This window comes from Carica papaya, chromosome 7 (genome assembly GCF_054855325.1).
Source record: "Carica papaya isolate Zhongbai chromosome 7, ASM5485532v1, whole genome shotgun sequence".
NCBI lineage: Eukaryota > Viridiplantae > Streptophyta > Magnoliopsida > Brassicales > Caricaceae > Carica > Carica papaya.
Genome location: NC_142315.1, coordinates 16,292,013 through 16,319,679, shown reverse-complemented (window position 1 = coordinate 16,319,679; position 27,667 = coordinate 16,292,013). Strand labels below are relative to the sequence as shown.

The window sequence follows — 27,667 nt, the reverse complement described above, 5'->3', positions numbered from 1 at the left end:
GTTTGGTTGGGTTGCTGACTGAGTCATCCCACATAGCTAAACTTTTTCTTCTTGCGATTTAACCTCATGTTTTCAATTTTTCTTTCAAAAACACCCACCGAATTCAAAATTTCACCCATTCTCCCCAAAATTAATTTTAATTTCATTCATAATCTACTTTTCTAAAAAATTCACTAAAATTAAATTGAAATAAAATAAAATAAATTATTTATATAATTTTTATAAATAAAAAAGATTATCCTGGGCTAACTACATCCCTTCATTTGGGTTGTTTTATCTCCATCTCATGGTCATGGCTGTGTTTTTCTCTATGATTCCTGATTGTTAGATCAGATAGATCTCACATGTCTACCTACCTATGTGATCTGCGTGGTCTAAATGGCATCCTTTGATTGGCTTATTTTGACACCTCACCTACTGAGGTGTCACAATTTCCTAAAATTTCACTCAAGCCCCGTTTTTGTATATTTTATTTATTTTGATCATTTTTAATTACAGAAGGAACCAAAATTTTAATTTTTCTTCATTTAGCTCCCTAAATCCCTAATTTTTAATTTTTCATATTTAATTTAGTTTTCTAAAATGTTCTCATGGTTGTTATAATTTCGATTTATTCGCAGCTGTTATAATATAATTTTTTTTTTCTTTTAAACTTGCATTGATTCTATCATAGATATAAAATTTATTGATCTAGTTGCCTTAGAGACAGTTATTTTGTTTCATCTACTAGTAACATTGTTACGCACTCTTAGAACAATAATTTAGGAAGAAAGGATAATTCAAAACCCAATGATGGAGAAGCTAGAGTACTTTGGTTAATAAGCATTCTAAAAGTAAATGTTCTACTATGTCAGTTTGTTTATTACCAAATAACAAAAAAAAAATAGAGAAGATAACATATTATAATGACAAAAAAGCTAGGTAGAGAATGATATAGGATTTGCAACCAAAAAAGCTTATATCAGGGAATTATTTTTACTTTCTGTCATAGCTGTCAGTGAGTAAACTCGCTAGTAGCTATTTAAGCTTTGGACTAATTAAGTGACAACCTTATCTGACAGTCTTCGAGGACATGTATCTCTATCTCTAATGATTAGGAGCTCGAGTTAAGCCAAAAAAGAGAATATTTAAAATCATAGTAACATAGTATATTGGATATTATCATACGACCCTCATTTTATTCCAACTATGTGTTTATGAGTCAATAAAGTTGTGAACCATAGTAACTATTATGTTCATTTGCGTAGTGGAATTAGGAATGGAAGATGAGGGATCTAATGATTCATGTACGAATGAATGGTAATGATGTGATCCTAGACAATCCAAAATTAGTTTCAAAGATACAATCTTGTATCAATTTTCATCCCTGAACGCTTTCCTAATAGGAATTATTTTGAGAGATGGGCCAAGTTCGTCCAAGCCAGAAGGCTAGAGGCCCAAGTACGATTAATGGACTCGAAGAATTGTAAGAGAGCCCATGCCCGAGTAAGGAGGCTCGCACGTGCACCGAACATGCGGTCCAGCCCACACAGCCCAAGGACATGCGGCCCAGCCTGCACGACCCTCGAACATGCATGGACCGTGCGCACGAGCGCTCGGAGGAGCCCACACAAGCGACCCTCTAGGCTCGCACGAAACCAACCGCGTGCGCGCAGGCCCAAGGGCTGAACCCACACATCTTGTACGAATGGCCGCGCAGATGACCCAGCAAAAAGGCCCAAGCTGCTAGCCTGCAACTCTTGCGGACTTTTTCCCGCACAACTCGTACGGATCGACCGGCTCGGCCCATTTGGGTAGCCCAACTGGCCGATCCCTCTTTTCTTTTATTTTAAAATATTATTTAATCTTTATTTTATTTTAAAACCTTTTAAGAAGGTTTGAGACCCACTTTTTAAATACCCCATGTTTTAAAATTAATTTTCACATTTTTTTTAATGAATTTCATACAAGATAAATATGGATTTTATTTTAATTATTATTTTAATATAAATCTATCCCTTAAGATTATTTAATTAATTTATTTAGGATAAAATAATTACTTTATTTTGTAATTATCCTAAATTAAGATAAAATTTTATCTAGATTAATATTTTATTAATTATCTCAAGATTTTTTGTAGCGCCCGGACCGAGAGAAAAAAAAAAAGCCACGTCAGCAGCCACATCAGCAGGTCCGGTCAGCAGTCCCGGCCAACCGGGACTCACCACGTGGCAAAACTACGTCGTTCCAAAAAGGGCCACGTTGGCGATCCGCATGGGCGCGATCGGACGGCCCAGATCAAGCGTGCGATCGGACGGCTCAGATTTAAACGCACGGACGGCCCAGATTTAATCAAAAACGGACGGCCCAGATTAAATCAAAATGGACGGCTGAGATCAAAAGGCAAGAGGTTATAAATAGAACCCCCACACCAGACCACAAACCCTAGCCGCCTGCCGCTCGCCGGAGAAGACGAACCAGAAGCCGGCCGCCGCCACCCGCCGCCGCACCGGAGGAACTTCCGACCGCCGATCGAGGTAAATTTCGTACCCCCGACTCGTTTTTCCACGCTGATTCCTCCTGTGGCCAAATCGGAGCAAAAATCCTGGCCAAACGGCCGGAATACACGGCCGAAGCCCAGCGGCGCCGCCGCGCCCCTTCTCGGTTTTTGCCTCCGATGAGGCCCTTCCCGGCCTCCGTTTGATGCAATTTTTATATCACCGTGATCACCATTCTTTTCTCTACAGGTTGACTGGAGCCGAATCACCAAAACACAAACCTCGCCGGAGAACCGCCGAACCCGAGAGCGTCGCCGCCGGTAAGCTCCATTTTTCCGTAATTTTTTGGCCCCCCAAGGGCCCTAGGGTTGTTTTCTCGCAAGGATCGATGCGAGTGTGGCCGAATTCGGCCAGAAACGGCCGAAAACAGCCAACCCGAGGCGACTCGCCGCCGTTCCGGAGTTGCGATTTGGGCCGAAAGGGGCCCTGGGCCTAATTTGGGATTTTTTTGGAACACGTGCAGGTACCAGTAGTGCATTTCAGTTCTCCGAGGAAAATTCAGAAAAAATTAGGGACAGCCTGCAAGCGCACTGTGAAGCCGTGTTCAGACCCCGAAACGAGTAAGGACCCCTCACCCTATTTCCTATCACAGTTTTAAAGTTCAATAAGTGATAAAACGGTATTTCATTAATCAACGAATGTGTGAAATTGCTTAAGGTCGCTAATGGAGCCCGAGTCTAGTGTGTTTGTCGGTTAACTGTTATTTGGCCTGTTTTACAGTTTTAAATGCAGCATGAGGTTCGATGTTTCATTTTATAGTTTCGTGTGCATATTTTACTGTTTTATTGATTATGGATTGAATGACCGGGATATTGATGCTGTATGTTGTCTATTTGGCATAAATTATCGTTTTGCTTGTTTGTATGTGATTGATAATGCTGACTAAGGAAAAAGGAGAATGAAAGATTATGTGAATGGAAATTGTATAACGTGTTCAGCCTGACTAGATATCCTGGGAGATGGTGGACGGACCGGGTCCGTAGGGAACCCTACCGGGATTGTGGTCTCCCATACCGGACGGGGTATGGAGATCTTATGTGTTTTGGCGCCCATACCGGACGGGGTATGGGGACGGCCCGTTTCACCCTCATACCGGACGGGGTAATGAGGTTTATTGTTTTGGCGCCCATACCGGACGGGGTATGGGGACGGCCCGTTTCACCCTCATACCGGACGGGGTAATGAGGTCTATGGTTTGGCGCCCATACCGGACGGGGTATGGGGACGGCCCTGGAATATGATTTCAAGTGTTAAGCATTAATTGGTAGCGAGACCCCTATGGATCCCCATGGATACTAGTGGGCTGGTGAATTAGAAAAATATGTTGTTAACGATTGAATTACGAAAAGTGTGATAGGTATTATGTTATACAGTTCATATATATGTTTTCATGATGATGATGATGTTATTGCTTTCATATATTGTTTTATGAATTTCACCGAGGTAAGTGAATGGTAAAGATTTTATTATCGATAAAAGGATTTGTTGTAAATTATGCTCCATTGGTCTTTTTGTGTTTTCTACCCACCTTTACCTCCGTGACAGTGAGATATCGTGATGTCTTTACTGGGCTAGTGTAGCTCATTCCTTATTTAATCATTTCAGATCAAGAGGACATCGTTCCCGAGCCGGTTCCGCATGAGGACGACGAAGGGGACGCCTAAAGACTCCATAGTCACATTCGTAGTTTTTACTTTCAAGTTTTCTCCCTTAGGTAGTTTGATCTTTTATATTTTGTGAGCACGTTTTTGGTTTTGGTGTAAGGGATGTTATTCAAATTTTGACTTCGCTTCCGCATTTGATATTTATAATACAAATTCCATTATGAATTACCGAGGCTGTTACATTTTTGTACTCATCTAAATTGCCCGAAAAATGCTATAAATAGACCTTTACTCCTAGGATGTAAAACAAACTTTTGAGAATAAATTTGAGAGAATTCTTGAGAGTTTCAACTTTTCTTTCTTTTATCATTTTGGTAAAATTAGTTTCTTCAAGTTCTTCGGAAAATATGAGTTTTCAGAAGTCTTGTTAACCCAAGGATCGGGGATCAACTTATTGATAAGTCCATGACGTTTTTTCTTTCTTTGTTTATTTTTCGTAGTCTTTGTTTTCGATTTTTTTTTTTAGGATTGTAGATTCAATTAAAGGGATGAGTTTTATCCTAGGTGGTTATTGTTTTGATATTGCATATTTTGAGTGGGTTTTCAGTAGTAGTTTCGATCCTTCCCATACCCTCCTGCATCAGGTAAGTCTTGACCATCTAACTTTAGAAATCTAAAAATTCAAAACGTCCTTATTAGTAAAGATCCCTTTGTAAAACAGAGTCTTATGGTTTAGGGTATACTGGAACAAAGATCGATACTTTTGATATAAAACATGAACCTATAATTGGTTGGGATTTTGGAGAAATAACCATGTTAACTTAGTAAAAGTGCAAGATTAAAGGACTCAAGATCTTTTAAAGTGAAACCCTTATGACTTTTAGGTATTATAAGATTACTCCAACTAACTAGGTAGTATCCATATTGTTGGGTGTCCACATATCCCCATCAAAAATTGTGAACGATTTGAATTAATTTATGAAGAATAATATCAAAAGTTTAAATAGAGACATAATATATATTGGTTGAGATAGTAATATGGCCTTCGTTAAAATTATCCTTATTGTATATGACAAAGAGGTTATTTTATAGGTTTATAACTTAGCCCTTAGTTTTTCTAAACGAAAATAGAAAAGTTTTGTTGATTTCCTATCTGGACTAGTGAGATCCCTAGATGGCTCCTCTTTTTATGTATACCAGTCATATAGGATAAATTATCATTGAGTACAATAAGTGATATTACAGCAAAAAAAATATATAACTTCTTATAGTTAATTATTTGTTCCTACCACAAATAGTATGTCTTTAGCAATTAAATAAAGTGTTTGATATTGGAATCATTAGCCATTTAAATAGCACGAGGTCATCTACATAGAGTATATGAGAAACAAATAGGGCTTCCTTGTTGAGTCGAAGCCCCTAAATATATTGGTGATGCTCAGCAACTTGGAGCCTTAGAGGTAACACATCTGTGCATAGTATAAAGAGATATGAAGAGAATGGATCTCTTGCCTTAATCCTTGTTGAGGTAAATTACCTTTAGTATGGAGTTCATTAATGAGAATTTGATTTGAGACCGCCGAATAATACTGTGAGAAAAGTTGAATGACTTTTAGGGGAAACAAAGAAGAGTTAGTACTAGGTTTAGAAAAACCTGTTCAATTCTATAGGTCTTGCTCATATCATATTTAATCGAAAATCATCGATTTTTTCCTTTTCATTGAATGAAAGAGCTCCTACGTGACAATAATATTCTCTTATATACATCAATTAAGGATAAAAATTTATTAATAAGAGGAAATAATATGATCTAAATGTGGTTTAAATCAATTAGCAAGAATTTTGGCAATAATTTATAGCTAACATTACATAAAAAGGTGAGTCTATAATGTCAAAACTTCTCTAATGTGGATGTTTTTTGGATTAAGGTGATAGTGTTATGGTTAAATTCTTTTACTAGGTAACCAAGGTGAAGAAAATTCCTAAATATATGCTATGAGATCTTTCCAAATTAGGATTTGTCGAAGAAAGAGGATATATCATTGCATCCAAGAGTTTTGTTTGGTCATATAGTCTTGAGGGCACTGAGTACTTCTAATTCATCTAGAATAATAATGATAGCTTTATTAATGGAAAAATTGATTAAATTTAGGTATAATAAAGATAGGGGAGAAGAAAAAGTGGGTATAAAAATAATGAATATGGTAGTGAATGTGTTTTGGATAGTCTGCTATGACACTAGGGTCAATGATTCTAGTGCCTTGTTCAGTAAAGATGAAGTAGACGAGATTTTTCTTTCGCTAAATAGTCACTCTAAGATGGAAATAGGAAGTGTTTCTATTCTCATTATTTAATCTATTTATCCTTAGCTCTTTATTGCAAATAGAGTTTGTTTTGCTTTAAAGGAGTTTGTAATCTAGATTGAATGGAGGTTTTTATACGAACATTATCAACGGTTGGTAAAAGTTATTGGATTTCATCTAAAACAACTGTAGTGTGGGCTATAGAAGCTTAGAGAGTACCTAAATAATTAGAATAATGTTCCTTAAAAGAACACCTTGTAAGTTTAAGTTTTTGGCAAAATTATTGACTTTAGAGTTTAAAAATATTGATTACAAACCTTAAAGATAATTGGTGTACAGGTTGGGTCTTCAATTCATGCATTTTCAAATCTAAAAGTCTCTTTTTTGTGATGACATATAGAAACTCTATCTTATTGTTAATGAGAATAAGAGAGTAATATAAAAATGTAGTAAGGGGATGTGTGACAATGGTTCTAGGGAGCATGGCCTAAGTAGAGTAAATTTGACACTCTGTACAAGGGCTTATAAGGCTTTTACTATAGAGGCTTGGGCAAGGCCTTTGGAGTTGATGACTAGAAGCTTTATGAAAAAGTAAAGGTTGATAGGCTTACGCTAAAGCCTTTTTTTGAGCATTAAAGACTACAACTATAATAACTACATAAGAGGTAGAGAGAGTAAATTTAAGTCGTGAGGTCAAAGATGAGACTAACTATTTAGTAAAAATTTTAGAGCGTGGAGGACGTTTTGATAAGAAGATACAACTTGAGTGAATAAGTGGTAGAGTAAAGGTATAAACAAACTTATAAGGAAGGGACAAAATCTAATGATTACTAAGCATGAGACTCTTGTATGTCTTGTGCTCCTTAGAGATAATGAAGGGGTCTTATTGGATGTATGGGCTACTAGGTTGGACGCAGTAGATGAAATTAAAGGCCCCAGTTATAGTAGATGAGGACAAAGAATTAAGAGGTCTAGTGGCTTAATTTGTTTGATGTGATTTTAAGTTTGAATGGGGTATGGAGTTAAAATAACATGTTTAGAAGCTAAAAGCAATTAAAAAAACATGGCACATCAACAGCCCAAGCTTGAGAAAGTTTATGGAGCAAATATGAAGTGATTGGGTTAGAATGTTGGATTAGGATTTGGTAGCGTGTATAAAACAAAACGTGTGGTTGTAAACTTTATGGAGATTGCGGGACCCACTTAATTGTCCAACTTATTCACGTAATACATTTTCTTCCTATATGTCGGTGGGCCCCACTTTCATAAAGTCCCCTACTTACTACCCTATTTTTATACATTTAAGTTATATTATTAAAAGCATTTGTCTTTTCCCCCTTAAAATTGTAACTCAATGACATAAAATTAAAATGAATAATGTTTTGTATTTTAGAATTTAAATTCGATTTTTTCTAGTTAATTGAAAAAACCTCTACAAAATTAAAATAATAGAACGCCTAATCATATATTTTTACATATTGAAATTATGATATGACCCTTTTTAAGGTTTTGTGTAATGATATATCGTCTAATATTTTCAAATAAAAAAGATAGAATTAGGAGAAACAATTTTAATCGAGAAGGTTAGGTTGCTGTTATATGCAAATTTGTCACTTACACTTCTATGATTGTGATTTTATCTACCCTGTCCTCCACCTTTGATATATATGAGTGTCTCCTACGATTGTAGTATGAGATGATGATGGGATATATTAATATGTGCATGTGTATAAATATGAAATGATGAATAAAATTATTATTTTAAAGTGGGTCTCTTATCTCAAGCAATTTGACTCATTGGCAAATTAGATAAATTTTTTCAAATAAGAAATCTAGAATTAGAAATTTACTTGCTGATAATAATAAATTAGAAATTTAGAATTTCCTCCCAACAATTTATTCATCCAATTAATTATGTCGTTATTAATTGTGCTGCTTTTGAAAATTAGACCCAATTCTCAAACACAGAAAAGATAAACAAAAAAAAAAAAAAAAAATTGTGTTTTATTTTTATTTTTGACTCCGAACTTTAAAACATATATATATAAAGTGTGGATTCATTAATCAATAATTGAAGTTTGGTCTGGAAAATCATTAACAAAATAAATAAGTTTAACAGGGTAACGTGCATGTACGCAATTAGCTACGCATACATAAGTAATGAAGTTTAATTAATATTAATTACAAAAATTAGTATTGTAAAGACATTACAACCAAATGGTGTTAATTATTTAAGCAAGATTTAAATTGGGTCATGATTTGTAGGAGAAGTTGAATAAAAGATTAAAACGAAGCTTGTTCAAAGATAAAAGTGAGATTCTTTTTAAAAGGGTTTAACTTAAAATGGTACAAGTATTATTCCTCATAATATTTACATACGTATGTATATACTGGGGAGGTGGGGTTCTTATTGTCAACTTAGGAGTTATAAAATTAGAATAATATAGTTGAGTAAAATTGGTGATCAATTATTGAATTGGATGAAACTAATTTTGATTAGTTAAAACTTGATTTGAGTGGCAGGTCTTACGTCAACTAATTATAACTACCACTCAACAAATTTTCTTTTTTTTTTTTTTAAATTGATTTGTTAATCATATATATTAATAAAATTAATTTACATAGTTTAGTTAATACTAGTATTTTGCATCTTCATACGATCATGTTTATAGTCCTTTCCTTTCCTATGACAACAAGCAAATTAATCATTCTTGGTTGCTTGGAAAAATAATATATTGGACACGTGGCAGTCTGTGAGTGGCCATCAAGAGATTCGAAATACCCTTTAAGTGAAAGAAACCATCTTCTCTCTTCCTTTAATAATTTATTTATTCTACACGTTTTTTTCTTCTCTAAAATTCAAAGTAATTGGCAAAAGAAATTAAAATTTTATTTAATACCTGTCTTCGTTGCCTTGGAATTCTAATAAATTATCATTTTTCTTTAATTAAAAAATATTGAGAGGTTAATTGCATTGGAACAATTTTTTTTATGCATAAAAAACTAAAAAGGGGAAGTAGCAAAAGAGAAGATGATGTGGAGGTCAAAGACAAATGCAATTTCGCCGGTTTAAATTTTATCCACTTCTCCTAATTAGTTTATTTCATGTTGCTATCGCCACTTTCCTAATTAGTTTTTGATATATATATATATATATATACATACATATTATTATATTTCTATTAATAGTGTAATAAAAATTATATTAATCATCTTTTTTTAAAAATTAGATAATTGGTGCTTTATATTTTTCTCTATAGAATATGGATTATGGCTTGAAAAAATTCAAAAAATTTTAAACAAATTATTAATTTAGAAGATGATACAAAAATAAAAGGTAATATATTTATTTATATGGAATACTGGGTCCTTCGTTTTCAATCCTATATATATATATACGAAGCAGTTTTGGTCTTCTTCAACCATGATCTCAACCAAACACACTCAACTCCTCCATTAATGTCCTCTTTAACAAAAATCTAAATTTCCTTCCTTCTCTTCTACTAAACAGCATTGAAGGAGTAAACAATTATTTGATATTTTCATTTGCTATCATGTTGAAGACAAACCTGGTCTTGTTCTTGTTGTTTTGTTCATGGCTTTGGTCTGTTGAAGCTACTGTGTCTTACGACCATAAAGCTATAATCATTAATGGCCGCAGAAGGATTCTTATTTCTGGCTCCATTCATTATCCCAGAAGCACTCCTCAGGTAAATAAACTCTTCTTCCCCAGTCTCCGCATTCTTTTTTTCTTTTGAATTTTTCTCTGCAAAAGATTCGTTTTTAAGTTTTTTTTTTTATTGGCTGGTTGCAGATGTGGCCTGATCTTATACAAAATGCTAAAGAAGGAGGGTTAGATGTCATACAGACTTATGTTTTTTGGAACGGACATGAGCCCTCTCCTGGAAATGTAATGCACATTCATTCTAATTTCCATTTTTCAAGTCTCCAAAATGAAAATATTCGCGCACCCATTTCATCACTTATATAGTATATATATGTGTGTTGTGCAGTATTATTTTGAAGACAGGTATGATCTTGTAAAGTTCATCAAGTTGGTGCATCAAGCTGGTCTGTATGTTCATCTCAGAATAGGTCCTTATATTTGTGGTGAATGGAATTTTGGGTAATTCAGTAACTCAAACCTTTTACATTTCTCTCTGTTAAAAATTGCTTTGTAATCTTCTCTATACTCTGTTTTTTGTTCAGGGGTTTTCCTGTTTGGCTCAAATACGTTCCTGGTATTCAATTCAGAACAGACAATGGACCTTTCAAGGTTGGATTTTTAGAATCTTTTTAATTACCCTTTTCCATATTCCTTTTGTCTTTATTACTTATTATATTAACTGCCTTTTCTTTTAATTTTTTTCTACGGATTATTTAACCTCGGTGGGTTCTCTTCACTGTGATGAAGGCACAAATGCAAAAATTTACAGAGAAAATAGTCAACATGATGAAGGCAGAAAAGTTATTTGAACCTCAAGGGGGTCCAATAATTATGTCACAGGTTATTGAAAAAACACTCAATCTTGTCTTAATCATCTTTTTCTGTATTATGAATAATTTTTGTTTGGGTTTGGTTTCCTGTATTTTCTGGGCCACTACCCTAAAAAGAGTATTTTCCGAATTTAGTGCAGATAGAGAATGAGTATGGACCTATTGAGTGGGAAATTGGAGCACCGGGGAAAGCTTATACAAAATGGGCAGCACAAATGGCAGTGGGTCTTGGCACTGGAGTCCCATGGATTATGTGCAAGCAAGAGGATGCTCCTGACCCAATTGTAAGATAAATTTGATTTTCCTTCTTTCTATTTTTCTTTTTCATTTTTTAAGAATTTGCAGGTTATTTTTGTGGTTTTGTTCAATGTTTCTTTCTTTCTTATTTTGGGGGTTGGGGTGTGCTCTTATTTTCTCCTATTCGTTTTCATGGGACCCTAGCAATCTGTTTTCTGTTGTCTTTTCTTCAATATTTAGGTGTTAGGTTTTTGCATTTCAGTAACGTAGAGAATGTCTCTGCATTATTTCATCACTATGATTCTGGTTAATTGAAAAAAGGGTTTAATTTTCTTTCCACCAGATTTTCCAGAAATCACCAGTAACTTCAGTAACAGGGTATTAGGCATAAAAATTTCTGTCTGACCATGCTTTTGTCTTGTGATAGATTGACACTTGCAATGGTTTCTATTGTGAAAATTTCATGCCAAACGCCAACTACAAACCAAAAATGTTTACAGAGGCCTGGACTGGCTGGTAAGTCACACCACTGTTGCTTTGTAGAGTAGATTTAGTTCTTTTCCTTAAACAGTTTTCTCTCATTTAAGTTTAAAGTTTTTCTCATACGTTTTCACATCCAATTATGCGATTGTTCTCCTTTTATCTTAGAGTTTTTCCTTGAGAAAAGTTTTTCTTGATGTTGTTTGATCTCTGAAACTTCAGGTACACGGAATTTGGCGGTCCAGTTCCTTATAGACCTGCAGAAGACATGGCTTACTCCGTTGCAAGGTTCATTCAGAATAGGGGATCATTCATTAATTATTATATGGTGATTAATTTGGCTTTGTTTATTTGGCTGATCACTTATAATAACTATTTTCTTAACGATGGAACGCTTTGATTTCCTTTGCTTTAGTACCATGGAGGAACAAATTTTGGCAGAACTGCTGGAGGTCCTTTCATTGCTACTAGCTATGATTACGATGCCCCTCTTGATGAGTATGGTATGCATAGTGATCAGGATTTACATATCTTGACTGAAAATTTGGGATGATTGCTCAATAGGATAAGTGAATAAAGCGATTTCACTAAAATAAAATTGACAAAAGACTAGAATTCTGCAAAATATGTGACACACTTGTTGATGTAGGACTAAGGAGGGAGCCAAAATGGGGGCACTTGAGGGATTTGCATAAAACCATCAAATTATGTGAACCATCTTTAGTTTCTGTTGATCCTAAAGTGACATCGTTAGGAAGTAACCAAGAGGTAAAATTTTTATAATCACCTACATGGACATTGCAGTTTTCTTCTTCTGGATGGCAGTTGTATAATGATTTTGTTATTACCAGGCTCATGTGTTTTGGACAAAAACCTCTTGTGCTGCATTCCTTGCTAACTACGATCTGAAGTACTCAGTTAGAGTCACCTTTCAAAACCTGCCTTATGACCTACCTCCTTGGTCTGTCAGCATTCTTCCTGACTGCAAAACTGTAGTTTTCAACACTGCAAAGGTTAAGGAGAATATTCTTTTTCATCAATGAATTACCAAAAAATTTCCCATCTTTAGTTTAAAGTTTGATTTTTATCTATGAACAGGTTGCTTCACAAGGCTCGCTAGCAAAGATGATTGCTGTCAACAGTGCATTCTCTTGGCAGTCGTACAACGAAGAAACACCTTCCGCAAATTATGATGCTGTATTTACCAAAGATGGGCTGTGGGAACAGATAAGTGTCACCAGAGATGCTACAGATTACTTGTGGTATATGACAGAGTAAGTAGTTGTGATTGCTAGGATTATATTGGACATAGTTTTCAAGAAACAAATGGTACTTACATTGTTTTTCTCTTATTCCTTGTTATACCTTCTCCCTATTCAGTGTGACAATAGGTCCTGATGAAGCATTCTTGAAGAATGGGCAAGATCCCATTTTGACAGTCATGTCAGCAGGCCATGCTTTGCATGTTTTTGTGAATGGTCAACTATCAGGTAAATCAACTAGTTTCTCAATCTTTTAACATAAATAACAAGAGAATTAAAGCATAACTGAATTCCCACTTCTTGTTTCAGGAACTGTATATGGACAATTGGAAAATCCCAAACTAGCCTTTAGTGGCAAGGTGAAACTGAGAGCAGGAGTCAACAAGGTTTCTTTACTAAGTATCGCTGTTGGCCTTCCGGTTAGTTCCTTGACCTTTTTTTCATGAAATTTCTGGAAATCTGCAAATTTTTTCCCTGTTTGAATCATCATGTTTTTGAATTCAGAATGTTGGCTTACACTTTGAAACATGGAATGCTGGGGTTCTGGGTCCAGTGACATTGAAAGGGGTGAATTCAGGAACATGGGATATGTCAAAATGGAAATGGTCTTACAAGGTCTGGTCCTATGTCTCCAGCCTTATGTTTTTTACTTCTACATTGATCAATAGCTTATTATTGAGTTGATGATTTTTTTAATCAGATTGGTCTGAAAGGCGAAGCCTTGAGCCTTCATACAGTTAGTGGCAGTTCGTCTGTTGAGTGGGTTGAAGGATCATTACTAGCTCAAAGACAACCCCTCATTTGGTACAAGGTGAGGATTATCTTATCTCAAAAAATATATATTTTGTAATCGAATCAAGATTTAATAGAATCCAATATTTTTGCTTTGCAGACTACTTTTAACGCACCAGTAGGTAATGATCCATTAGCTTTAGATATGAACAGTATGGGAAAAGGTCAGATATGGATAAATGGTCAAAGTATTGGACGCCACTGGCCTGGATATAAAGCTCGTGGAAGTTGTGGTGCTTGCAACTATGCTGGAATATATGATGAGAAAAAATGTCATAGTAACTGTGGAAAGGCTTCTCAGAGATGGTTCGTAAAAGATATGCTTCATGTTTTTCAATATCATAATGATTAGTAAATTGTGTGTTTAACAAAGCTGCTTTTCTAATTTTCAGGTACCATGTTCCTCGCTCGTGGCTCAACCCAACTGCGAACCTATTAGTTGTTTTTGAAGAATGGGGTGGTGATCCAACAAAGATTTCTTTGGTGAAAAGAGTTGTGTAGTTAGTTTTCAGAAAGCTAAAATGGGTAAAGGTTTATAGTTTAACCCTAATAAATGAAGTCCCCAGTTAGGTCAAATTTAGCACAGAAAATAGTTTGGAAGAATCCAAGTGACTTTTTGTCCTTAGGGGTGATACAAGCTTAAACGAAGCAGATTGCCCAGAATTGCCAAAGGGAATGGATATGGTAGAATATCACAACATTTTTATGTGCAGAGACAAGCTATTGCTACACCTCCATACCTCATACATTAGGCCAACTAGAAGAGTATAGTTTTAATATATATACACACGCACACACACACACACAGTATATCTTGATAATTATTAAGGATATACATACCTCTAGCTAGCTGGGGTTCCAATCTAAGTATTCAGGGAAAATAAACCTCATGCCTTCTTATTTGTAAGAACAAATCAGGAAGTATTATTAATAAAAACCAGCTTCTAAATGGCATTTTGTTTGTTTACTATCATGCTTCGTGTTATATTATCAATTTGGCTTGTCTTGAAGGGCTGAGTTCCTATCAATTTAAAAGGATCAATTTGATTAGTCTTTGAATCACTAAATCTTCTTAATCTAAAACTCATCAATTTTAGACTACGATATGTGCAAGGATGTCCAGTACCTTTGAGATACTGCCTAGTTCCCTTCATGATTGCACAGAATCCTGTGGGTTTGGATTTACCTTACTACTTTTCTTGAAAATAAGGATTGACCTTGCTATTTGAGAGACTAAAATAAGTGTCAAAATACTTGGTATTTTTCATTTTTAACTTGCAAAATGGAACAGTCAATTTCATTGTCTGTAGCTTGAGAGAAAAAAATTAAATAATATTCTTTCATCTTACATGTTAATGCTACAAAAATTGAGAAGGAAGAAACCAAGAAATATTTTCAAAATATTCTCACAGTAAAGATAATTTGTGGCTCAAATCACTAGTGATATCGTCCAGATCCTTATTAACCTCTATTACTTCTTTCCCTTGATGTCTCCACTGCAGCAACCTATCATGAAGACCCATTAGCAGCATGGGTCCATCTTCATCCACACCCAGCTGGATTAGTCTCTTGATACACTTGATCAAATACTTGCTAGCCTTTAGTTTCACCTGGTAAATGTACTCCTGTCCGATCTCTTGGTTCTCAAAGAATGAAGCAGACATACTCTGGACAATATCAGTTAACCTGAAGGCAAGACAGGCACCAGCTATAGCCTCCCTTTTAGTATTGCACATGCCTGCTTGTGTATTTGACCCTTCCTTGAATTCAGAAATTTGCTCAGCATGCTTTGATCCAGAAAACTTTGATTCCATTAAACCAATTCTACCAGTGGCAGCATAATGCAACAAAAGTTCACATCCATCATCAGTTATAGAATTGGGACATCCAACCAAGACACCTAATGGTATTCCCCTTACCAGTAGGTCTTCATGTAAACTATGCCCACAAGAAGCATTTGTTTCACGAGATGCAGAGCCATAAAAAGCTTCTTTAGCAAAATCCAAGTATGTGCTCTGAAATTCTCTGAGCCAGAGGTCAATCATTTTAGAATTACCTACTTTTGTAAGATTATAGTCCTTGCTGCCATGAAATTTGTGTTTCTTAAGCTTGTCACAACCGAGAGCTTTCTTATCATGTACACCTGGGCCAAACTGTTGGCGAGTCCAAGCCTCTGAGATCTTAATCAAACAACCAACCAGCAAATCCTGATTGGATTTATTTAAAGGGCTCATGACCCAAGCAATATACCTTGCTGCAGCTTGAGAGAGAAGCACCGAATCATGTGGTCCTCTATTCTTAGGGGCTCCTATCATGCATTTTGGTTGAAAATGATCTTGGAAACTTTTTCCAGAGAAGAGCAAAATAGATGCAAAATAGAACCAATCTGGGAAGTTGACTGCCAAAGCCCTGATATAAAATATTTGTAAATAAATTTCAAGTACTTGCAGCCAATGGGTAGAAGATGAAATACATATCTTCATCAGGATTCATTAAGCAAGAAATTTTTTACCACAAAGAATTCTGATTTATTGTTGCGAGCTTTATTCCAGTCCGCTTGAAACTGGAAGCAGATTGTTTCCTAGCACCAGATATGGGACTGCCAATAACATGAACCAAATGTACAAACTTTTCTGAGAAGAGAGGTCCAGCCAAGGTCCTCAACAAATGACTCTGGCAGGGAAAGTATGCATCAGACAGTGGCAGCTTAAATCCCAAATCCATTGGTATGCCCCACCAGGTTGGTCTTGAAAGTAGATCCAGTATCACTGAAATCAAGGCAACCAGAAACTCTAGTATGAAAGCAAAACCCCTGTTATCAAGTAATCAAATTATTAGTAAGTAAAGATTGCTTGGAGCTTATCCATAATGCTAAGTGGCAACACATCTGTAATTGATATTTCCATGTAAAAAAAGTTCCATTTACTTGATAGTCATCTGATACGCAAATAACTTAAATCCCATAATTTTTAAATTTTGGAACACATGGATAACCCAGGCGAAAGTCTCCCCATTTAAGAGGAGAGGCCAAGGTTCAACCGACCTAGGGGTTGAGTTCCCTTTATCCAAGGGCATAAATGCCTCACTGGATAAACCCTTCAGCCCAAATAAAAAGGAAGTCTGGCACACACATGGTATTTGTACATCTCAGTGTCTATAAGAAACTAAATTTATTACCATATGGAAGTTCCCGGTTCCTTTTTTCAGTAGGAATTTCATATCATTTTATTATTACATGAAAATTTCTAATTAAATTTTTTATTTACTGACTTTTATCTATAATACTTAATTTATAATAATAAGATATATACAAGAGAATATTAGAGAGAGTTATAATAGAAAACTAAATACAAATTAGTCCTATAAAAACAAAAAAAAATTTAATTATAGAAATTGACTATGATTTTACGTTATAGGGAGATTTTTTTGAAGATACCGAGCTGTATAGGAATTTGACTTCTACAAGAAGTCGGATTCCAATACTCTCCCTCAAGCTAGTTTGAAGATGTTGAGCAAACCAAATTTGGAACTCAATTATCTGAAAATATTTCTAGGTAATGCCTTTATGAAAATATCTTCGGTTTGATGACAAGACTGAACATGCCAGAAAGACAGTGCTCCTCACTCTATCTTCTCTCTTTAAGAAATCAGAATCCTATACTCCCTCTCAAGCTGGTTTGAAGATGTTGAGCAAACCAAGCTTGAAATTTCATTCTTTAAAAGTCTTCCTATCTAATGCCTTGGTGAAAGTATCCGCGATTTGATGGTAAGATTGAATATGCCACAAGGATAGTACTCCTGACTCTATGATGCGGAATCTAAGATCAACCAACGTGATCAAGAACTCAACAATTTCATTTAAAGGCATCAAAAGAATTGATCTTATATAAATCCTTCCTACTTAACTCGCTGTAAAAAATGATAGAAATTAAGATCATTGTAAATGAAAGAAATAGAATAGAAAAACGCCATAAGATCGTATCGTAATAAATATATCAACTTCTTACTCAATAAGATGGTAGAAAAACCTCTCTTAAAAAGAAACACTGTTAATATTATTGAGATAATTTCTAAATGCCTTACAATAAAGACTTGATAGACTATTTATAGATTAAGCCAAGTAAATAAAAATAAAATAAAATCTTTTAATTTAATTTGCAATTACATAGAAAATAAATTAAAAATTAAAAATTAAAAACTAATTTTCTTATTAAGATAAATTTAGTATTCCTCTTTAATTAAAAGAGATTGTGATCAAATTAATGGGGAGACATGGAAATTTAGGACCGACTATAAGATCTCTTTTTTGGCCTATTCCCTCATCTTTCTTTGGATTGGATCTTCTCTTTATGATCTATGTCCATGCTCACATCATTTCCTCCCCCTTCAAAAACGATTTGTCCTCAAATCGGATACTTCTTATCCAGGAGTTTCACCAATCCTGTTTTTTTTGAGAAAATGTCTTACAAAACAACACTATTAAAAAAAGAAGGTTTGAGGTGAGTTAAAATTTTTTTCTTGAAAGATGACCTCCTTAGCTCCTGTTCCATATACTATTTTCTTTTCATGTTGCTCAATCTTTTATTTCTTCCGAACTTTATGGAGTTTTTGAACTGTTACTGATATTTGAATACCTCCTCAAGTGATAGCAGTGCAAGTGTAAAATTCTAATCACTCATGCTAAAGGAATAACGAGTCCTATAGCCATCATAAGTTGCACGTTTATCATACTGGCAGGGTCTTCCAAGTAGGATGTGACTAGCATGCATGAGTAATAACAACGTATTTTATTAATGTATCGCCCAATAGAGAAGGAAACTAATACCTGCTTAGTCACTTTCATCTCTCCACAATCAGTCAGCCATTGTAACTTGTAAGGGTAAGGATGGTGCGTGCATGTCAACCCAAGTTTATCAACTAGGATAGTACTAGCAACATTGGTCAGCTACCCCCATCTATAATGAAACTACATACCTTCCCATTTATAAAGTAATGAGTGTGGAAAATATTCTCTCTCTGGTTACTTTCTTCCGGTTTGATTTGGACATTCAAAACTCTCCTGATAACTAAAGCTTCCCCCTGAGTTGGATATTCAATACTTTCCTCACATCCTCTAGTGGTGGCATGCTATTATTATTTTCGCTCTCGCAATCACTAGCACTATCAATTCCACCATCATCTCTCAATAACATGATCTTCTTATTAGGACATCATTTAGAAGCGAGATGTCCGGTTCCAAGACACCTAAAGCATTTAATTGTACTATACTTTTGAAATGAGTTAGGCATCATACCTTTTGTATCAAGTGGTGTTGACTTTTTCTTCTTCTCGTTTGCTCCCTTGTTTTCTTTTTTCTTGTGTCATTCCCAGTTGTAGGTAGGGGTGACATATGATGTGCCCCTCTTTTTGGACTTGATTTGTCTCTTGATTTTCATGGTCATGTGCACCATGTCTTCCACCTCCATATAGTGCTATAATTCTACCATATTGGCGATGTCTCTGTTGAGACCTCTGAGGAATCTCGCCATGGTTGCTTTGGGATCTTCTTCTATATTGGCCCTGATCATGGCCATCTCCATCTCCTTGTGATAGTTCTCAACGGACATACACCTCTGCATTAAGCGCTGTAACTTTTGATGCATCTCTCTATAGTAGTAAGATGGTACGAACCTTTTTCGCATGATTGCTTTCATCTCTCTTCAGGAGGATATTGGTTGCTCTACATTATATCGTCTAGTGAGGAGTAGTTGATCCCACCACACTAAGGAATAGTTGATCCCACCACACTAAGGCGTAGTCAGTGAACTCTACCGCTGCTAGTTTGATCTTCTTTTATTCGTGGTAATTATAACAATCAAAAACTAATTCTACCTTCTTCTCCCACTCCAAGTATGCTTCAACATCATTCCTACCATTGAAAGGTGGTATTTTCATCTTGATGGAGCTGATATTACCATCCCTCCTTTCTTCTCTCCTCTCCACCCTATCTTCTTCATCATTATAGGATCCGGTCTCATTTTCATGATGTTGAGTTTTAGACTGCCTTGTATTAGGGGTCATGTGTCTTGTTTCACTTCGACGACTACTCAAGTTATCTACATTTTGATTAAGCCGTGCCAATTCTGCATGCATAGCCTCCATTAAGAGCATTATGTTGGCGGAGATTTGATGCTCACTTGACATTTTAAGAAGATTTCTAGCAAAAGGGTTAGTAAAAAAAAAAAAATTCTTCACCAGTTCTCTCTTATTTCACTCACTTGACTTTTATTCTCTAATAATTTCACACATTTTTACCTTTTACCTTTCTATCTCCCACCTTCAAATTGAGTGCCGGATAGATTCTCTTAAATTAAAGTATTCTCAAGTATTGTTTTAAAACACCGTAAGGAGTCCCATATAACAAATACCTCACCGATACTAGAAGTAAGAGTGTAACACGCAAAGGAAGAGGTAATGTGTTATTAATTATCTTAAACTTTAAGATACAATTTAGATGCTTAGATGTATCAGGGAACTTTAGAACAATAAAAAAAACTGAGTACAAAAAAAAAATTGACGGTTTATAGAAGATGTAGAGATTCGGTATTGCCCCAAAGGGAAATCCAAAAAATATTCCTACCATTATATTCCCGATGTACGTTGCGTTACATATAAAAAAAGTGTAACATTTAATGAACTGTGAAAGTGTGAATGCACCTGGTTGAAAAAAAAGTATAAAATAAAAGGAGTTTTTGCCTTATGAAGAGGTGGTTCTTGCATTGGAAATGAAAACAATATAATAGAAAAACGTCACAAGATCGTACCTTAATAAATAGATCTACTCTTTACTCAACAAGATGGTAGAAGAATCTCTCTTGAAGAGAAATACTCTTAATATTATTGAGATAATTTCTGAATACCTTACAATGAAGACTTGGTAGCCTATTTATAGGGTAAACTAAGTAAATAAAAAGAAAATAAAATTTTTTAATTTGATTTGCAATTACATATAAAATAAATTAAAAATTAAAAATTAAAAACTAATTTCCTAACTAAGATAAATTTAGTTTTTCCCTTTAATTAAAAGAAATTATGATCAAATTAATTGGGAGACATGAAAATTTAGGGCCGACTATAAGATCTCATTTTTGGCCTATTCCCTCCTATTTCTTTAGATTGGACCTTCTCTTTATGCTCCATGTCCATGCTCACATCACTCTATCTTATCTTTAATAAAGTGTTTATTAATCTCCAAATACTTAGTTAAATAATAATGAACTGAATTATTTGCTATGTTCATTGTGGATTGATTGTTACATAACACTTTCATAAACTCTAAAAAGGGAATTCTCAATTCACCTAATACCCTATGTAGCCGCATTCTTTTACAGATACCATGTGCTAAAACTTTAAAATCAGCCTCAACATTATTCTTTGATACCACGAATTGCTTCTTACTTTTCTAAGTAACTAAGTTTACCCAAACGTATGTACAATATTCATATGTGGATCTTATATCAATTATAGAATTAGACCAATATGCATAAGTATATATATCAATTTCTTGGTTTATATTTTTCTTGAAAATTAGTCATTGTCCAATTATCATTTTTAAATACTTGAGAAGCCAAAACACTGTCTCCAAAATTCTTTAGTTGGGCTACTTATGAATTAATTTACCACACTAATGACAAACTTGATATCTGGTAAGAAATGTGAGAGGTAAATCAATTTTCCCACTAGACCTTTAAATATTTCTTTGTAAAGTAGAGCATTGTCAATTTTACTTCCCAATTTATTGGGATCCATAGGTGTGTTTACGGGCTTACAAACAAACATTCTACTCTCTTTAAAGGATCTAAAACATTGTTGCTAAGAAGCTGAGATTTTTTTCCTTAACAATTTATGTCCATAAGAAGTATTTGAGATGTCGTAAGTCTTTAATCTCAAATTTTTTAGCTAAGACTTTTCAATTTGAATATCACCTTTGTGTCATCCTCTGTAATTATTATATTATCTTTAATATAATAATGATTATCTTTTTTCTAAAGAATCATGTTTGACAAACATAATAAGATCTATTTGTTATTGATTATATTAAAATATCTTGATTACTTTAGTGAATTTGTCGAACTATACTCTTGAAGATTGTTTGAATCTGCAAAGAGATTTTTTGCATATGCAGACCTTTCTGTTAATGACTTGACTTTTCAAGCCATGTGGTACCTCTATATAGCTTATTCTTCTAGTTCTCTATCAACAAAAGAATTATTCACATCTAGTTGGAATAGTAGCCAATCTAAATTGGTAGCTAGAACATTAGTATTCAGAATGTGTTAAGTTTTGTTACTAATACAAAAGAATCCTGATAATCAATTCTATAGGATTTGATAAAGTCTTTGACTACTAATTGAGCTTTGAACCTGTTGATGCTACCATCAACATTATGCTTGATTATAAACATCCATTTAGAACTGACTAAGCATTTCCCATGTGGTAATTTTGCTTCCAAGTCCCATTCTTTTCTAAGAGTTGGATTTCCTCCATGATTGTAGTTTTCCATTTGAGTACTCTTAATGCTCCAAGTATCGTCCTTAGAATTTGTATCTTATCAATATTGCCAACAAATACCTAATGAGTTGATGACAAACCTTTATATGAAACAAAATTGTGAATTGAATGGTCAATGATTGCTCTTTATTGCTTTGTTAGAGCAATAAGTTTATCATTATACAGATTATCAAGGGAGAGATTTGAACATGGGTTGCCTAAAGTATTCGGTAATACTGGATCCTATATCTAAATTGGATTTATAACTATGATCAAGTGGTTATGACTCTTTCTCTGGATTTATAACTATGATCAGGTGGTTATGACTCTTTCTCTTCTTAATTCTTGTTCCTTTTGAATGTAGACATGAAGTTCAAGTTTTTTAGTGTGGCGAGCAGGTTTAAGTCCAAGTGTCTCATCTTGATATATGTGTTCTGAAGACTGAATAAGTTTAACTAGAGGAGAATGATTATATTTAGTATAGAGTCTCAAAATTGGAATTCTTGTGTATTTTTCTTTCTCTAAATGCCAATTTAGTATGATCGATTTTCATGAACGGTAACATCCATAGAGCTATAGAACTTTCGAATGACTAATGAATAACACTGATATCCCTTTTGGTTTGATGAATATCTAATAAAGATGCATTTTATTGATTTGGGATCTAGTTTGCTTCTCGATGCTTGTATATGTGAATAAAAACTAAACAACCAAACACTTTGATAGGTATGATAGACAGAAGTCGAGTGGTAGGAAAATACTGGAGCATAATTTAGTAGGGTATTTGAAACTCAAGGACCCAAGAAAATATTCTATTGATAAGGTAAGTTGCAATTAGAACAACTTCTTCGTAGAAAAATCTTGGAACTTAAGTTGCAAACATGAAGGACTGGGCAACTTCCAAGAGATGTTTATTTTTTCTTTTGGCTATCCCATTTTGTGAAGGGTACAACACATAAACTTTGATGAACAATCCTCTCTTTTTTAAGATACATAACTGACTATTTTTGAAAGTATTCTTTGCATTTTTTATCTTCAACACTTGTATTTTTTGTTTACAATTGAGCTTGGACTATGTTGAATTTTCTGATATATGGTTAATTTCTGATTTTTCTTTTATGAGGAATAGTTATATAATTTTTATATAATCATCTAAAAAAGATATAAACGATTTATTACTAGTAATAATGTGATTCTAGATGATCTCCGTAAGTCACTATGTATCATAGCAAATTGTTTCGGTAACATGAAATATGTGAAACGAGTATGCCTTGATAATTTACATACATCACAATGAAAATTTTTCTGATTTTTGTTTCTGAATAAAGAAGGAAACAATTTTTCAAGGTATGCAAAATTTGGGTGTCCAATCAATAATATCATAACATAATTGTATTACGATCGTCTAACTAAGTCGGACTATCTTGAGATTCAACACATATTGTATTATGGGATTGTATCCTGAAAGATCCATTATCTTTGAAGAGAAAGAACACCAAGTACACCTTAACATTGTTAATCGTTTTCCTCAAATCCAAATCTTAAAATTCACATAAATTTGAGGAAAATTAAGTAGTACAGTTATGATCTTGAGTAAGTTTGCTTACTGATAAGAAGTTACAATCCGAATTAGGTATATGAAGTACTCCCTTTAAGGTCAACTCTTTTAAGATGAGAATATTATCTATTCTGCCCACTGTTGAGTGAGATCCATTAGCTGATTTTACGGTGAGATTCTCACTACATGGATTATATTTTTGGAATAATATTTTATTTCTCGTTATGTGGTCGAATACCTTTAAGTTAATGGATCCAATTATCTTATCTTCCTTAAATACCACTAAAAGCATTAAAGAAATTACTTTCTTAGACTGTTGTCCTAAATTCTATGTTATTATTGATGGAAGTTTGGTGTAGAAACATTTTTTGGAGGGTTTCTATTTGCTCTTTGTTGAATTGGCATGATTCTTTAGTGAAGACAACTTCATCAATAGAGACATGATTTCCCATACTTATTTATCTGTACTTAATTTTGTAATCTTCAAATCAGCTTGTTTTTCATAAATTTTCCAACAATTATCTCAAGAGTGACTTGGTTTTCTATAATAATCATACCAAGGTCTTCCCTTTCTTCATTGATTGTCTGAGTTGGGATAAGGGCCCCAAGTAGCCAAGGTAAAGTTTTGCTCAATAGTTGAGCTTGTGAATCCATCTCCCAACATCACATTTTTCTGTTTTTTTCTCTAATTTGAAAATTATATCATTGATAGTATGTAATGGTTTCATTTCAAGTATTGTTTTCTAAATTTCATCTATATTTTATTCAATGCTATGAGAAATTTAAAAGTTCTTTTTTTTTTCCAAAATTTCACTGCTCTATTTTGTATCATCTGGATAGGTCAATGCAAGTGCCTCAAACACATTGAGTTGTTGCCAGTAACGGTGAGCATACTGTAGTATTATGTTATCGATAAATTTCCTTATCACAAATCGTGGAGGCTAGATTTAGTGACAAAAATTTCTGATGTGTTTTCTTTGTTCAAGTAAAACTCATTGGTTGTTTCCTCAATTTCATATATTTATCCCGTACAACAAGAAGTTCTCACCGGTGACATTTTTCATGGAGTTCATTAGCCACAACATGACCAAATTATTCTCGGTCTTCCAAGTTTGGAACTTTGGGTTACAGTGCTCGGTTAGGTGACTTTTCTAGTAAGGTATTATTCTCTCTCTCTTCTACAGATAAACATCCTGATCAATTAAGATGAATGAATATAGTTGCTTTTATTTATCTTGTGACTGGTGATTGGAGTTTGAGTGGCTTTCGATTCGGGTTGTTTGATGAAAATAATTCCATCAAATTGAGATGTGACTTCAAAGAGGTCATTGGTTCTTATTGTTGATCATTTCATATTTGTTATTGGCAAGAGAGAAAAAGGTAATTTTTGTATTTATGTTTCTACTAAAATTCTCTCTGATCTTCTTTTATATATTTTTAACTATTGTAAATTAAATATCATAAATTAAAATTCAATAAATAGAAAAATTTAATTAAAAATTTTTTCTAGTATCAAAGTAGGATCTTTGAACCCCAAAAGAACTATTTTTTTTCTTGTAAAATTTCTAGTTATGGAAGTCGGCTATAATTCTGCTTTATAAGGTAATTTTTCTGTAGAGAGTAATCTGTATAGGAATTGGACTTCTACAAGAAGTTGTATTCCTACAATATGCTTATCTTCTAGTTCTCATGTTTAAGGCCTAAATTCACGAGGTATATGATAGTGGCACATGCAGCAAATAATTAGTTGACAATATGATGATGTAAATGGTCCATAGGAAGAAAAAGAGGGAAAAAAAAGAAGCAAAAAAGTTTAAAAAAAAAATATAACAGACTAATCATATACTAATCAGCAACATGACAAATACACTAGAAAATTTTTTTGAAGACTGTAATTATATATCAACAAAGGCAACAAACATAAAACAATAACTCAAGCTGCAGTATCTCCTAGGAGAAAGAGATACAGATGCATATTTATGAAAGTTGTTGGAAGTAAGCATTTATAAATAACATGGTGGGTCAACATCCAATGTATGTAAAAGTAAAAACAGAAAATTTTAACTTTCAAGCATTAATAAAAAAAATTGGTATCACGTATTGGAAAACAGATAAAAGTGTGGTTTTATTACCCACAATGATGACAAACAATATAAATAATATCAAATGAAAAGTAAGCTAAAACATCCAAATAATCGGAACAGAAACTCACGTCATCAAAAACCAGTTGTGTAGGAGAGCTCTGGTCTCAATAAACATAACAGGAGAAAGTGCTAAGCATATAACCAGGTTGCGCCAATCCATCCTCTTGTGAAATTCGTTACTCAGGCAAAGGAAAGGCATGGTTACAGCATCTTGCAAAATTTTTGAAATATCATGCTGCAGAGACGCTGGGTCAAGATACCAGAACAGCAGCCTGGTTAAAATTGAAATAAAAATAATTATTAAAAATTATGGAAACAAGAGAAATAAAATCAACTTACCATTGAGAAATGCCTTGAAGAAGGGTATTACTGAGATATACATCTTAGAATAAAGGGCCTGGTGCTGGTGAATGAGTAACAAGGGTAAGGCACACAGGCCTTTCTTATTGAATTTGTTTCCAATTCCTACTTTACTCAACATAACATAAGGCTAAATATATATCAGAGGTTCCACAGGAAACTATTGAAGTTATTAACAACACACACCTCAGTGGTATTTCATGGTTTTGGAGGGAGCATTCTCTTGGCAAATGGCAATGAAGCTTTGAAAAAGCAACACTTCTTTCATCAACTTCTTTTTCTTCAAGAGTTGGTGGAAACTGGAAAGAGAACTGGCAGAAAGAAGTGGAAACTGCTACTCTTACAACAGCATGTAACAGCGAGCTAGCCAGTACCTCTACAATGCGCATATAAGTCATTAAATCAAGATGAAGACAATCATTTTAACACAATACTAGAGCGTTTGAACAGCAAATCAGAATAGAAAAGTGACAAGAATAGCTAAATAATGAATAGAATCAGATGATAAAGATTTCATTTGAACCTATTCAATATCATTGAATATTACATGAAAATTCTAAGGAACACAAAAAATACCCACCATGTCCCTCTAGTTTTTGTATAACAGCGTTACACATTTCTATCAATTTCAGGCAATCACGAGGCAAAATTGAGCTACCAATCTGTAAAGTTTCTTCATTTTCAAACATGAGCACCTCGCAGCTAACGGAAGAATGCAACACAGTAACAATCGTCTTCACCAGATAATCAATCGTTGAACCAAAAACCTAACTTATAAGTAAGTTGCAAAATTAAAATGGTAAGAAGCAGAATATCTCGGAAAAAATAGAGCCTTTTCAAGAATATATCATAGAACTGACCTGGGGTGCTTTGAAGCACATAAGAGAGAGTAAAGTGTCCAAGACCCTAACACTTGAATCTTTGCAAAGGTTAAGAGATTGATTGAGCTTTGAAATTGAGAGATTAAGAGATACTTCTTCTTTCCCTTCATCGACTATCGATTTGGGTTTTAGGGTTTGGAGATTGGAAGCAAGCCTAGAGAAGAGATCTGCTATTTCTGGTAAGGTCGTCATGATAGTCAGACGGCGATGGCTTGATTGATGGGTGGTTATATAACAGATGCGAGATTTCCCGCCAGAAGTAAATTGCTTTTAAGGAAATTTTTCATTTTAAGAAATTGTTTCCAAGGATTTTTAGTGGGCTTGTGTTGACCTAAGTAGGCCCAGTAGCTTGAATTTTAGGATAGGATTGGGAGTATAGAATCTTGGCCCATTGACATCAATTGTTTCCAGGGTATGTTTTTGAGAGTGTACAGGGTAAATATGTAACAGTGAGAATTATTGTTCTTATCCACATTAGCATAG

The 27,667-nt window shown here is 34.2% G+C and overlaps 2 protein-coding genes across 3 annotated transcripts; one reads left to right on the top strand and one right to left on the bottom strand.

Moving 5' to 3' along the window:
• Positions 1–9,843: 9,843 nt before the first annotated feature.
• Positions 9,844–14,666, top strand: LOC110811182 (beta-galactosidase). Its single transcript, XM_022037595.2, has 18 exons — positions 9,844–10,154; positions 10,259–10,354; positions 10,458–10,570; positions 10,654–10,720; positions 10,859–10,951; positions 11,082–11,225; positions 11,606–11,694; positions 11,881–11,986; positions 12,074–12,161; positions 12,308–12,426; positions 12,510–12,671; positions 12,757–12,932; positions 13,039–13,148; positions 13,230–13,339; positions 13,425–13,535; positions 13,621–13,731; positions 13,813–14,018; positions 14,105–14,666. The coding sequence occupies exons 1-18, from the start codon at positions 9,999–10,001 to the stop codon at positions 14,211–14,213; spliced, it is 2,166 nt and encodes a 721-aa protein (XP_021893287.2). The 5' UTR covers positions 9,844–9,998; the 3' UTR covers positions 14,214–14,666.
• Positions 14,667–15,023: 357 nt separating this feature from the next.
• On the bottom strand, positions 15,024–27,450 carry LOC110811183 (acyl-CoA synthetase family protein). Of its 2 annotated transcripts, none has more exons than XM_022037596.2 (6): positions 27,164–27,450; positions 26,884–27,070; positions 26,490–26,679; positions 26,012–26,215; positions 16,225–16,524; positions 15,024–16,121 (listed from the first exon to the last, which is right to left on the bottom strand). In XM_022037596.2, the coding sequence occupies exons 1-6, from the start codon at positions 27,374–27,376 to the stop codon at positions 15,119–15,121; spliced, it is 2,097 nt and encodes a 698-aa protein (XP_021893288.1). In that variant the 5' UTR covers positions 27,377–27,450; the 3' UTR covers positions 15,024–15,118. The 2 variants fall into 2 exon arrangements, with proteins under 2 accessions (XP_021893288.1, XP_088064143.1); XM_088208017.1 differs by having other exon boundaries at positions 26,884–27,074; positions 27,164–27,303.
• Positions 27,451–27,667: the final 217 nt, after the last annotated feature.

What these genes read in the sequence shown, in the direction of transcription:
- LOC110811182 (XM_022037595.2), top strand. Translation starts at nt 9,999, where the DNA reads ATGTTGAAGACAAACCTGGTCTTGTTCTTGTTGTTTTGTTCATGGCTT. An exon ending in CGTTAGGAAGTAACCAAGAG is followed by an intron (nt 12,427 to 12,509) that starts GTAAAATTTTTA and finishes TGTTATTACCAG; the next exon opens with GCTCATGTGTTTTGGACAAA. An exon ending in TGTGAATGGTCAACTATCAG is followed by an intron (nt 13,149 to 13,229) that starts GTAAATCAACTA and finishes TTCTTGTTTCAG; the next exon opens with GAACTGTATATGGACAATTG.
- LOC110811183 (XM_022037596.2), bottom strand. Translation starts at nt 27,376, where the DNA reads ATGACGACCTTACCAGAAATAGCAGATCTCTTCTCTAGGCTTGCTTCC. An exon ending in TGTGCTTCAAAGCACCCCAG is followed by an intron (nt 27,071 to 27,163) that starts GTCAGTTCTATG and finishes CTTATAAGTTAG; the next exon opens with GTTTTTGGTTCAACGATTGA. An exon ending in AACCATGAAATACCACTGAG is followed by an intron (nt 26,216 to 26,489) that starts GTGTGTGTTGTT and finishes AATTTTAACCAG; the next exon opens with GCTGCTGTTCTGGTATCTTG.